The 14,139-nt window shown below is 45.7% G+C and overlaps 1 protein-coding gene and 1 pseudogene across 1 annotated transcript in view; one reads left to right on the top strand and one right to left on the bottom strand.

Annotated features, from left to right (window-relative positions):
- The window catches only part of Htr3b (5-hydroxytryptamine receptor 3B), a 51,437-nt gene extending 45,916 nt beyond the window's left edge, over positions 1-5,521 (bottom strand). Inside the window, exon 1 of the mRNA XM_012515836.1 lies at positions 5,516-5,521. Within this exon, the coding sequence (XP_012371290.1) occupies positions 5,516-5,521 (6 nt within the window). The remainder of the gene's footprint in view (positions 1-5,515) is intronic.
- Positions 5,522-13,461: 7,940 nt separating this feature from the next.
- LOC101584571 overlaps positions 13,462-14,139 on the top strand; it is a 16,362-nt pseudogene continuing 15,684 nt past the window's right edge.

A 14,139-nucleotide genomic window follows, 5' to 3' on the forward strand; every position in this document is an offset into this window, starting at 1 on the left:
AAAAAAAAAAAAAAAATAGGAGTTCATAATAGCACCATGGAAGTATAGTTCTGGAAATTTAAAAAGTTTCCAGGGCATTTTAAAGAGGAATTGTAAGCTCAAAATCTGTCATTTCTTAGTACTTTTCCCTAGAGGTATAGTTATCACCTATGTAGATTTTGTAAGTGAGTACAGAGCCTGATGCCAAAATATATACCCGTGTCTGTATCCGTGAGAAATTCACAGGACTCCTTATTATAAGCTTTTATTGTTAAAATTTTAAAAGCTTATAATGGACCTAAGACTATTTGGGGTAATAAAAATATATTAACTGGGGACAGGGAGATGGCTCAGTAGAAAAAGTGCTTGCTTGGCAAGTGCAAGGGCCTGAGTTCAATCCCTGGTTCTACCAAACAAAACAAAAAACAAACAAAAATATATTAACTGTACATAAAAACAAATCTGAAAGTGCCCAAGTTCTTATAAATTGCTGCACAGAGTATGATTTCTCGAGAAGCAGAGAGCCATCAACAACGACAACATAGAGCCAATAGCAGCTATGCCCCCTAATTCTCGCCGTAGGAGGCTGTACCTATGTGTGTGACAGTAGGGACAAGGTCAGAAACAAACCGTTGGTCCCTGGGTGGCTTCCCAGGAACCGTGTTTCACAGACAATGCATACAAGTGAACAGCTGACGTACTGTCTCTAGCGTCCCGGGGTTGACACTGGGTGCCAGGAAGGTCATTCGTGGGACTCACCTGTAGCAGCCACCAGGATCCAGAGCCACGGAGGAGCCATCACACTTGCCAGTGCTCGGGGCAGGTCCCGCCGAGGAGAAATGAAAGCCTGCCTCGGGGATGGAAGGCCACTCAGTGTGCCCCGAGATCGCCTCTCCACTCTGCTCTGTTTGCCAATTTGTGCTGTTGTGCAGAGGCTGAGTTGGACCAAGGCGATGCCAGCGTGACACAGAGGCTTGGGAGTTGATGCCATCATGAGCCCCTTCTCTTGTCCACTTGGCTCCACCCCAGGATGAGACGATGGCCAACAGTTCCATCTTCCTGACAGGAGATAGCTAAGTGAATAACGTAATATAAGAGGAGCCCCTGAGGAGAGGAAATTCCACACTAATATGATTTCCTTTACAGCCTTTACCTAAGGCAGTGCTCCTGCTGTCATCCAGGGCACTGATTTCATGAATAATTGAGAGCCAAATAGCTGTCCTAACTCAGACTTTTGCAGTAACATCTGCAGCATTTGAAATGGGACTTGAATTACACAAAGCTAATGGCAACCTGTATTGTCTAATGAAGAACAACTGCAAACAGTACAATAGGAAAATGCTTTTTGGTTTTCCTAAGCCTCCTTAATTAAAAGGAGCATTGACTTTTCATAAATGAGAGTGCCTTCTAAACAGTCACTCACCACAATTCAGAACCCAACTACCTAAGAGAGAATGTTTCTAGGCCTATTAAAGATGAGAAGTATTAATGATTAACATCATTCAAGAAATGTTTTTTGGCTTTGAGACCGAAGAAGTTACTGCATAGAATTCTGTAGAGTCACTCTTCCACTGGTAGGTGCCCCAGGTCAGAGGTGGCTAAGCATCACTGAGCTTTCAATGATAACAAAGAGCCCGCTGTGCGCCATAGGTGCCCCCGCTGCCCTAGGGGCTCCACAAGCAAACCCCTAATTTCTGCCCCTTTCCAACGTCTGCCTGTTTCCTATCATAAGTGGAAATGCAGAAGCACAAGTTGGAGCTAAAGTTTTGCACAGCAAAATGAGGGCAGGGGAAGTATGTATTGGATTCTAGTCCTAATTACTTAATCCATTTGTTTAGAATCCAAGAAGCTCTCTATCTAATTTTCATCTACCAATAAAACATAGCCTGATTGTTTCCTACGGATGGCAAAGGGAATTACAAAAATGGAAGGGGAAAAAATGTATGAAAGGGAGAAAATGAGGATAGCTGACCCCGGTGGTGTGGAGTTGGTTTTGGAGGCATCAGAATAAGTGCATGATTTTCAACATGTTTGTGTGTGTGTGTGTGTGTGTGTGTATGTGTGTGCGTGTGTATGCATGTTCACACATACATAGATATGCCTTAGTGCTAGAGGGTTGGGAGCAAGAGGAACAGGCTCACCTGGCACCGAGATCTTACTTTCTAAATCTCAATCTCACTGAACAGGAAAAAATGGAGAGTTAGGGCTGGGGAGATAGCTCGGCAGCATAAGAGCCTGCCTGGCAAGTGCAAGGTCCTGAGTTTGATCCCCACTACCAGAAAGAAAGAAAGAAAGAAAGAAAGAAAGAAAGAAAGAAAGAAAGAAAAGAAAGGAAGTGAAAGAAAGGAAAGAAAGTGAAAGAAAGAAAAGAAGGAAGGAAAGAAAAAAAAAGAAGGAAGGAAAAAAGAAATGGAAAATTGATCAAATTGACTGACTCCAGAGCTGATGAAAGGAAAATACAAGATTTGAGAGCATCTCATACCATCTCATACCGAAGCAAAGAAGTACAGTAAGAAGGACGGGGACATGATAAAAGGACACATAAGGGCTGGGGAGATGGCTCAGTGGAACAAGTACTTCTCGGGAAAGTGCAAGAGCCTGAGTTCAATCCCCAGTTCTCCCCCCGCCCCAAAAAGCTTCAAAGAATCAAAGCTGGGACAACTTGAACATGAAATCAATAGCAATAGTTAGGGGCTGGTGAGATGGCTCAGTGGTCTAAAGCACCTACTTAGAACAAGCTTAGCAAAGCTCAGGGACTGCGGTTCAATCCCCCAGCACCACATGCCAGCCAGCCCCGCCCCCTGGTGGGCTGAGCTGCCCCCCCACATAAATAAATAAATAAAATTAAAAAAATAGCAATAGTTAAAAAATATAACCCACCAAATAAAACTCTGACACACACATTTATATTGATTTAAATAAACATATGAATGGGACAAAGGGAAAGTGTTTTCTTGAATTAGAACGCCAACTCACGAATGCAGAAGGAATAATGGAGACCGTGGGTTAGGTGGTATAACATGGCGATATTGATTTTCTAATTTTGAATGTGTTGCATTTCCACAAAAGAACATCCTTGCCGGAAAAAACAAAAACAAAAACCCACAGTGAGTCTGCAAGGTTGGAGGCCCATCATGAAGGGACTTGTTTGTGAACAGTTGCATGAGGGGGTGAGAGCAGGGAGTTCATTATACTGCCCTGCCAATTTTGCTGTACATTTGAAAATATTTCGGATGCAAAAGAAATTTAAACAACCTGGTGATGGAACCCCGATACAGAAGTACGGAAGAGACAGTAGGCAGGAAATTGGGGCTGCCTCAGCAGATCTCGTCCCACAGACGACAAGAAAGTGCCGGGCCCTTTCCCGTGTTTCACCGCATCTTCCTGTTTTCGCTTTGCTCCTTCTGGATCATTTATTATATGAGAAAATGAGTGAACAACCACCAAGAGACGAGCTCACAGCGAGATGCTCTGATCTTTAAACTCCAGCCCTTTCTTTTTCTTTCTTTTTTTTTCTTTCTTTTATTTGTATTTTTAGGAAAGGGTCTGCAGGGTGTTCAGAGTCTCACTACTAGATCAGACTCATAGTGATCCGCCTATTTATAGCTCCCCAAGAGCTGGGATTACAGGAACGCGCCACCATACCCAGTCTCAATTGCCATCTCAGCGCGCCCCGGGGGCGGGGCCGGCACAACAGACCCGGGATCGAACCCCTGGCCCATGCACCTGCTTGAGGGCACTTTAATCCACTGAGTTATTTGGCCGGTCCTATCACAGTCCTTTCTGTCAGTTCTCTGAATTGTCAGATTCTACCCAAGAATGAGAACCAGAGACAGGCATCTCCTGGCGACACAGCCCCGTTACAGCGAGAGCCGGCAGCATGTTCCCCTTGTGCCCAGGCGCAATGGAGATATGGTCTATGTGGCATTCTCCCCGGGCGTCTTGCGGGCGCCTTCCTAAGCCAGGACTCTCCGCTAACCCTTCTGGGACGAGCTTCCCCTCCCTTCCTTCGCACTTCTTCACATGCATCTGTCGCCCCTGGAAGGCCACCGCTAATGACGTGTAGCACAGGTACATTACGATCTTCGTTAGCTCATTTAACAAGTCTGATAATCCTGTCCCTTACAGCTCTTGACTGATAAACCCTGCCACGAGGGAGAGTTTCGTGTGTGTGAGCGACTCGCCTTCACACACTCACTGCTCCTTTCTGGATGGCCCTGCGGTGGGCCGACTGAGAGCGGAAGGCTTTCTAACTTTACCGTCCCAGGGGAATTTCGTTTGTTTACTCATGACTTTTGAATGCGGTATCATGCCTTGCACCAGCCTTCAGTTTTTCATGAAAGTGATCTCTCTCCTTAAATGTCACGCTTCTCATCCTGAGAAAGCTTTTTAATTTGCATTGTATCCAATTATTCCCTATACACATCTCCTTAAGAAAGCTGAGTGGGGAAGTGAATCTCTTTCAGGCCTTTCAAGTGGATTGATATATTTAAGGCAAAACTTGGAGATGCGAGAGCCTAAGGGTGTGGGCTGCTTGAGTAACGTCTGAGCAAAATGAACAAAGACTTCATCTGAGGTGTTCATCTGCTGTTCGCTGACAGCAGCTCTGGCCAGGACCCCCCTTGTCAGAGGACCGACAAGTGTGCTCCTCCCAGGTGCCCTCTCCACAGAGGGAGCCTCCAGATCCCTGGGCCTCTGCTTCTCCACCATTTCCAGTAAGATACAACACCAGTGGATGGACCAGTGTCTCTCCAAAGAGGCAGGATTATTATGCAAACATAATAAGGAAGTGTTTATTATGCAAACAGCAACTGAGTTATGTGTCCTTTAAGACTACTAAATAGTTTTTAATTACTGCTATATCAGTAAATCCCATAAATATGCAAATGCAATTAGTTCACAAAATAGGCCTTAAATATCTTTATTCCTCTGCAACAAAGTTCTTTGAAGTTAATCACTAACTCTCTTTGTTCGCCCCTTGCAGTCGTGCTAAAATTGACAGGGATTTTGACAGATGTACACATTCGGGGTGAACGAAATTTTCTGAGCACATCTGGTCAGGCCGGAGGAGGAAAGCTGAAATGGACACTCCAGCCAAACCCAAGTGTGCTATGAATAGAGGCCCATGTGTAATTTCTTGGACTCCGCGGTGTTGTTCTTTGAAATGATATCAAGCTAAGCACAGAGGCAGCCCTCCAAGCCCAAATCCACACTCAACAGTAGATATTCCTGGGGCTGGGGAGATGGCTCAGTAGAATAAGCGCTTCCTTGGCAAGTGCAAGGGTCTGAGTTCAATCCCCGGTTCTGCAAAAAAAAAAAAAAAAAAAAAAAAAAATCGAAATTCCTGCAGATCAGAATTTCATGTTTAATAAGAATGGACAATTTCCAGTCATAAATACATATATAAAGTATGGGTGGAGTCCTGCATGATGCTGACCCTTCAAGGAGTGTATCTTCTGGCATGGTATGGAAAGTCAGAGGTGAAGGAGTGGGAACCCTCAGCCTCAGGCTCACACAAGCCTGTGTCATCTCTCACCGCCATCACCGCATGGCCGTGACTCAACAGCTTACTGTTGCTCAAAAGAGCTTAGCCGGCATGGAATGAATGGCTATAGCAGCATTATCACAAACTTAGTGCTGTACAACAGAACTCACTACTGTGGATGGTGGCACACACCTGTAAACCCAGCACTCTGGGAGAGTAAGACAGGAGGATCACAGGTTCAAGCTCAGCCTTTCCAATTTAGGGACTCAGAAAGACTCTGTCTCAAAATAAAAAAGGATGAGGGATGTAGCTCAATGCAAAGGCCCTGTGTTAAATCCCCAGTGCTGAAAAAATTGTGAATTGTATGCATCCTTTCTCAATTCTGTGTTCAGGGACATAAAATGAGTGGCTTAAAGCCAGGTATGATTAGCTGGCCATGGTGGCACACATCTGTAACGAGGGATAAAGGTGACAGATTAGAAAAACTTACAAGGCAGGTGTGATGGTGCATTCCTGTACTCCTTGACACTTGGGAGGCTGAGGCATGAGGACTGCAAGTTCAAGGTCAGACGGGGCAACTTAGCCAGATCCTGCCTCAAAATAAAAAGGACCGGGGATGTAGTTCAACGTAAGAATGTAGGCTCCATCAGTCCCTGGCGTTTGAAACAAAGACCAAAAGGAACTGTGTATGCGAGAACAGATGGATGACCTAGGGAAGAACGAGACCAGCACAGGAACCCAGAGTCGGGGAGGAGGTGGAGGGCAGACGCCTGTGCCCCGAAAGGAGAGGAAGATGAGTCTCCCCGCAGGGGGGACGGCAGGGCCTCCCCCAGGCCGCAGACCCCACTTGGTAAAATTGGGCATAGATAATTCCAAACTCACACGAGTGGAATAGATCCACAAGTTCACAACACAGAGCGTTGCGGGGTTTAAAACAGGGAAGGGAAATATTGTATACGTCTGCGTAAGCTATGGGTTATAACACTGCCTCCAAATGGCCTCGAGCAATTATTCTAAAATGCACAGCAGCTGTATTTGCCCCTTTCCTGCCATCGCTGAAATTTACACTGTCATTGCTCCGGGAGGAAGGCTTGGCACTAATGATAGCCTGGCTGAGGATGGCTGGAGTGTGACAGACCTCTAGTTAGAGCCCTTGAAGAGCCAGAACACGAGGGGGCGGGGGGGGGGGGCCCTAAGCAGGTTTGTGGCCGCAACTGTGGTCCAGAGCGCCACCTTGTGGCATCTGGTATGCCTTAGCAAATTCTGCGCAGCGGGGGAAAACGACAAACGAAGTATTTACAATTTGACCGTAGGAGGCGGTTTTAGGCGCAGGGAAGGTTAGGTCCCGCCTCCATTCGTGTCATCATTTTCTTTGCTCTTCATTCCCTCGTTGCATTCCCCAACACCAGCTCATACCAACCTTCCCATCCGTCCTCATCGTGTCCCCGTTTAACTCAACATCTATCACTGTCCTCTTCCCTTCCATCTTGGCCTGCGCTCCTTCAAACTCACACTCCCTAGGCGTTCCCAAGTTTCCTGGGCACCTGACTCATTGACTTCTTAAGATCTAATTTCCCTGTTTTCCCCCCTAAGAGCGAAAATAATGTCTTGGTTCTCACTCCTGAAAAGTTCGAAAATAGTATTGTTAAAAGCTGTATCAAAATTTTAGCATAAAGACAAGGAACAGAATTCTGTAAAGTTCATTGCCCTAGAGCCTCTGAAACACACCTGCAATCAGAATTTTCTACAGGTGATTTACATTAGCAGTATTTCCAGTAGGAACTGGGGAGGGCAAAAGGTGGGTTAGCCTGAGCGCCGGGGCCCCTGACCGTGAGGGCTACACGGGGCAGCCTGCCTTGCACACCCGAGCACATCTGCTACTCCAAGCAGCGGGAGTGGACTCCCAGGGCTCCCTGCTCTTTTCCTGGGCAGACAAAGCTTTAGTGACCCAAGAGGCCTTGGAGGTAACAGCACACAGAAGCCCAGCGGGGTGCTCAGAAACAGTGCTAGGGATCTGAGAAGATATAGGGAGGGACAAAAGGATGCACTGCAGAGACTGGGGAGGCACGTGTGAGGCATTAAGTTTCTTTTTTTTTTTTTTTTGGTGAAACCAGGGATTGAACTCAGGCCCTTGTGCTTGCCAGGGAAGAGCTTATTCTACTGAGCCATTTCCCCTGCCCCTCTTTTTTCATTAAAAAAAAAAAAATTATTTATTTATGTGTGTGTGTGTGTGTGTGTGGCCAGCTCAGCCCATCAGGGGGCTGGGCTGGCTGGCATGTGGTGCTGGGGGATTGAACCATTGTCTCTGTGCTTTGCTAAGCTTGTTTTAAGTAGGTGCTTTAGACCACTGAGCCATCTCACCAGCCTCTCTTTTTTCATTTTTGAGACAGGGACTTGTTCTGCAATTCAGGTTGGCCTTGTACTTAAGTTGTAGCCCAGGCTGGCATCAAACTAGTAGCGATCAGCCTGCCTCAGCCTCCTGAGTGCTGGGATCACAGGTGTGCACTGATAGATTATGGCCCTACTATGAATTGTTGAATTATTATGGTGGTCGTCTGAGATGGCTGAAGCCCTTAAGTTTATCTTCCCAATGTCACTCCTCCTTCCCCACTCCAGCCCTGGGTACAACTTCCTTTGACCTTTCCTGCCCACACAGGGAACCTCCAATAAGCTCCTTATACATCACTAAACCTGCCCTCAAGCTCTGCCCCTGGCAAAGGCCCATAAAGCCTCAGGATCCCTGTCTTAGGTCAGAGGACCCTCCCATCCCCTGCCCTCAGTCCTCTCCGTGTGTTTAGAGTTAATAAAGGCTTTCCCTCCCCCTATTTCTGCTTCCCTGCTGTGCCACCGCTGCCGCTATCGCTGTTGCCTCTAAAACCTATCATGTACCACCATGCCTAGTGGCCTTAAGTTTCTTATCCGTCCAGAAGACAGTTAAATTCCAAAGAACTTGATGATCTTTTTTTTTCTATATTATCATATGGAAATAGAAACCAGCCTACCAAGTGCAAGGTCCTGGTGCAAAAAAAAAAAAAAAAAAAAAGAGCGAGAGCGAGAGGGAGAGGGAGAGGGAGAGGGAGAGGGAGAGCAAGAGGGAGAGCGAGAGCGAATTAGCTATTTTCAAATACTACCTCTTGTTCTGGTTTATATCTAGATGCCCACTAAAACCTCCTGTGTTTGCAGGCCGGCTTTGAGGAGCTGAGGGGATCACAGAGGAGTGATACGCAACAGTGTCCTCTGATAAGTTTGTAGCTAAATGCGATCTGGAAGGCAAAGCCTGGCTGGAGCCCGCGGGGCGGGGCGCTGGGGATGTGACCTTCAAGGGCTTCTTGCCTTTGCTCCTCCTCTGGTCTTTCTTTCTCCTAATACAAGGCTATTGATTTAGGGAAATGAAACCCCAACCTGAAAAGTACCTACAGCAAGTTCGTGTTCTCTAGAACTGAAGAATAAATTTTGGGAACAATGGTGGTTAAGAGCAGAATATATTTATTAGAGGAAAGAAAGCTTTGGTCCAAGAGAGGGACAGAAGGGGACCTGAGTGGGTTACCAAAGAACTTGTCTTTTCTAAGAGGGCGGCAACCTAGCGCAGCGGTTCCCATGCCAATGAACTTGTCTTTTCTAGGGATTTTATTTTTATTTGTTTATTTTTTGTTTGCTTTATTTTATCTATTTTTTTTTGAGAAATAAATATGAATGAGATAGTTTCACAGCTGATTAATAGGGCAGTTTCGGGCTGGTGAGATGGCTCAGTGGTCTAAAGTGCCCACTTAGAACAAGCTTAGCAAAGCACAGGGACCGCGGTTCAATCCCCCAGCACCACATGCCAGCCAGCCCCGCCCCCTGGTGGGCTGAGCTGGCCACACACGCACACACACACACACACACACACAGAAATAAATAAATAAAAGAATTTTTAAAAATAGTTAGTTATAAAAAAAATAGGACAGTTTCGATAACCAATACATTGCACATTGTTATCTTCTTAGTGGTTATCCATATTACAAGAAGCAGACAGGATATCCTGTCCAAACATTATTAGTACACCTCTTTCTTATCATTGAATTAAGCGAAAGTAGCTGTATATTTATCCTAACTATTTTGTAAATATAAATACAAAATGATCTTTCCTTTGTATCCTTTTTTTGTGTGTCCTGTCAGAGGTGGATATTCTATTGGCATCTAAATACTGTAGGTGGTTGAATTCAGCTAAACAATCTAACACTGTCTAGCAGTCTATAATGTTAGTGGGTTATCCTCATCTAGGGATTTTAATAGAGAAAAACCAGGAGGTGAGGTGAGTCTGAGGTGGAGAACATGGGAACTCACACGCGAGGTGGGACAAAATTGTGGTCCCCCAGTAAGAATACAAGCACAACTGCTCAGGTGAGACTGACTAAATCAGGATGAAATGGGGAAGCGAGTCGCACAGAAAGTGGGCATGAATATAGAACAGGGCTTCTTCGTTTTGGGGGTTGGGTTAGTGACACTTCCTGGCTTTTTCAGGTGATTGCTACCTAGTTAGAATATCAGTCCCTGATGTCCATCGCTGGGGAGCTATGTGGCTGCATTTTTTAAAATCTTTTGTCTTGAGGTCAGGCCCACAGCGGGAGAGTCTGTCTCTCCCACAGTGGCAGGGTATGCTGACTTCCGAGTTGTCTCCTTGGGGCCCTGTCGCTGTCTGACTGGCTATAATATTTCTACTATGGGCTGGGGAGATAGCTCGGTGGCATAAGCACCTGCCTGGCAAGCACAGAGTCCTGAGTTTGATCTCCAGAACCATTAAAAAAAAAAAATTGTCTGTATTTTGTTCATGTCCAGAGACTGCAGCGGACTGAGACCCAGGGCAGCAGCCTGATGAACCTGGCAGAGAGAATTTCAAGACAGCCAGACGTTCAGGCTGTGGTGTGTGTACGTTTGGGGATTTTTAGCCAGCTCTATATTGTGAATCAAGAGCAAACACCCCGACAAAATGATTTTGAATGTTTTGAGCGGAGCGTGGTGGTACACACCTGTAATTCCAGCATTCGGAAGGCTGAGGCAGGAGGATCATTGTGAGTTCGAGACCAGCCTGGGCTACAATATGAGCTCGAGGTCAGCCTGAACTGCACAGTGAGACCCTGTCTCAAAAAGAGAAAAAAGGGGCAGCATAAGCACCTGCCTTGCAAACACAAGGTTACAAGTTCGATCCTTGGTACCACAAAAAAAAATAGATAAATAAATAAATGTGCAGAAAAAGACCAAAAAAAATTTTTTTTTAGTTTGACTGGAAACAAAGCTCTAATAAGGGTGGGGCCTGCAGACAAAGAGCAGAGAACTTGGTTGCTGAGAAATTTAGCACTAAAAACCAAGCACTTTGGAACAGGGTGGTAAGAAAAATGCCTTGAGGCAGAAATGAGCAAAACCCCACCCTTTTCGGGCTCAAAATTGTCAAATTGACTTTGCTTTAAACTAGGAGTCCCAGGGCTGGCCAAATAGCCCAGCAGATTAAAGCGCCTGCAAGCAGGGGCCTGTTGTCGGATCCCCGGGCCTGCCGTGGGGGCCCCACCCCAGAGGCATGCTGAGATGGCAACTGAGACTGGGAATGGTGGTGCGCGCCTGTAACCCCAGCTCTTGGGAGGCTGTAAACAGGAGAATCACTAGAGTCCCATCTAGTAGTGAGACCCTGAACACCCTGTAGACCCTTTCCTAAAATACAATAAATAAATAAATAAATAAACAAGGAGTCACAGGACATCATGCTCCAGAATGGTGGTGATGTAGGGGAATGAAACTTGCAACCCAAAAGGTACCTGGGATGAGTTTGTGTTCTCTAAAACCTAAGAACGAATTTTAGGAACAAATGGAGGAGAAGATAGGGGCTGGGGAGATGGCTCAGTGGAATAAGCGCTTCCCTGGCAAGGACAAGGGCCTGAGTTCAATCCTTGGTTCCGAAAGAAAAAAAAAAAAGCAGAAGATAGGGCCGGGGAGGTGGCTCAGTAGAATAAGCACTTGCCTGGCAAGTACAAGGACCTGAGTTCAATCCCTGGTTCTGAAGAAAAAAAAAAAAGCAGAAGATATTTGCAGAAGATGTTTATTGGAAGAAAGAAAGCTTCTGTCCAAGAGAGGGCCACCAGAGGACACCTGAGCAGGTTGCCCTGGGAATCTGCCTTTTTAGGGATTTTTATAGAGCAAAACCATGCAGTGAGGGCTGGTGAGATGGCTCAGTGGTCTAAAGCACCTACTTAGAACAAGCTTAGCGAAGCACAGGGACCGCGGTTCAATCCCCAGCACCACATGCCAGCCAGCCCCGTCCCCTGGTGGGCTGAGCTGGCCACACACACACACACACACACATAAATAAATAAAATTTAAAAAAAAAAAGCTTTAAAAAAAAAACCCAAAAACCATACGGTGAGGCAGGTCTAAGGTAGAAAACTCGGGAACTCGCGTAAGTGGGCATGAGGTGGTACAGAACTATGGTCAACCAATGAGATTACAAGCAGTGGGGCCGGGGAGATGGCTCAGTGGAATAAGCACTTCTCTGGCAAGCGCAAGGGCCTGAGTTCAACTTCCAGTTCCACAAAAAGAAAAAAAAAAAAAAGAGAGAGAGAGATTACAAAGCACCCTTGCTCAGGTGAAATTGATTAAGTCCAGGACCAAATGGGAAAGCACGTGACATAGCAAGCGGCACGAATACAGAACAGGAGTTTATCCAGTAGCCAGCCAGTAGTGGTTGGATTAGTGAGCCTTCTGGACTACCTCAAGATGATGATTAATCTCGGATGCTTATCTTTAGGGAGGTGAGCACTGGTTTGGTCTTTGATTTCTAAGTCTGGCCCACAGCGGGGGCATCCGGCCCTCTTACAGTTGCACGGTATGTTGTCTTCCATGCGGTCTCCTTGAGGGCCTGGCCCCGTCTGACTGCCTATAACATCTCTACCTAATTCATCTGCCTGCACCAGTGGCAGCCTAGGAGGGGGCTTTTTCAGGGGTAGCTGACTCCAGAGTGTGTGATTGATTCATGGTTTAATGCTGGGATTAAGGGTGCTGGGATTAAGAGCGAGACTGCTGGATCAGACCACTGACTACACTGGCGCTGCCCCAATTCCAGCAGCCTGGGTAAGATAAAATGGAAACTGAGAGGCTTGTTTCCCTTTTTGCTCTTTTGGCTTTGAGTATCTTCTGCTGCCACGAACTGCTGCCCTCTGCCACCTGCCACCCCGCCTTAGAGGCAGCTGAATATGGACCAGAACCTCTACTGTCTGAGAGCTACACAAGCCTTTCTTCTTTCAACCCTGGATGTTGGGTATTTTGTCTCACCAATGAGAGAAGAGTAAGACATTTGCTAAATTTTTGTCTTTTATTTTATTTTATTTTTTGGCGGAACCAGGGATTGAACTCAGGCCCATTGCGCTTGCCAGACAAGCCCTTATTCTACTGAGCCATCTCCCTGGCCCCAATTTTTGTCTTTCATGTTTGTTTTCTTTTTTTGCTATGTTGGGCATTGTACCCGGGACCTCTGCACTGAGCTACATCCCCAAACCTGGCATTTTCTTGCCTCAGCATCGTAGAGTGCTGGGATTACAGGTGCACCACCATGCCCAGAAAGATTTTTGGTATTGTGTATTACTGTTCAACATTATAATTTACATTAAAAGTGCATATATTTTAACATTTGTGTTAACACTCCAATTAAGATGTAAAATATTTTCAAAAAATTATTTCATGTGCTTTGTATGTTTTAGAGTTTTATATAATTGCAGACATATGTAGCAGGTACTCTCTTTTTTTTTTTTTTTTTCAGAACCAGGGATTGAACTCAGGCCCTTGCACTTGCCAGGGATGTGCTTATTCCACTGAGCCCTCTCCCTGGCCCCAGCAGGCACTCTCTTGTGGAAGGCTTTAGAAAAGTTACTATGCTGGAACTTGACCCAGACCTCTGTGCTGAACACCCTTGGGCCTATTTTTATTTTGGCAAACGGTTGCACTAAATTGCCCAGGCTGGACTCGTACTTGCAATGGATCAAACCTGTGGCCTCATGCATGACAGGTAAGTGTTCTACCCTGAGCTATATATCACCAATAATTGTATTTTTATTTTTTATTTTTGGTCTTTTTTTAAAGACAAAATCTCATTATGTAGTTCAGGTTAGACGAGCTCATTTTGTAGTACAGGATGGCCTTGAACTTGCCACGATCCTCCTGCCTCAGCCTCCTGAATGCTGGGATTACAGGTATATGCCACCACACCCGGACTCAGCGTAACGTGAAAGCGGGGCCAGCACAGTTTTCAGGACCTGGGATTGAACCCTAGTCTCTGCACTTGCCAAAGCAGGTGCTTAGTCCGCTGAGCTGTCTCACCAGTCCAGTTGTTTTTTTTTTGTTTTTTTTTTCTTGAAACCAGGCATTGAACTCAGGCCCTTGCGCTTGCCAGGCAAGTGCTTATTCTACTGAGCCATCTTCCCGACCCCTATTTTTATTTTTTCAGATAGGATCTCCCTGTGTTATCTAGGGTAGCTTCCAGTTTGTGATCTTCCTGCCTTAGCCTCTCTAGAAGCATCTCTGTGCCCCGTAATAATTCATTGATTTTTATTGCCAAATAGTATTTTATCATACGGATATAACACAATTTACTAATCTAATCCTTATTTATTTATTTATTTATTTATTTATTTATTTATTTTGCAGAACTGGGG

The sequence above is a fragment of the Octodon degus genome, unplaced genomic scaffold (genome assembly GCF_000260255.1).
Source record: "Octodon degus isolate 3935 unplaced genomic scaffold, OctDeg1.0 scaffold00080, whole genome shotgun sequence".
Lineage (NCBI taxonomy): Eukaryota > Metazoa > Chordata > Mammalia > Rodentia > Octodontidae > Octodon > Octodon degus.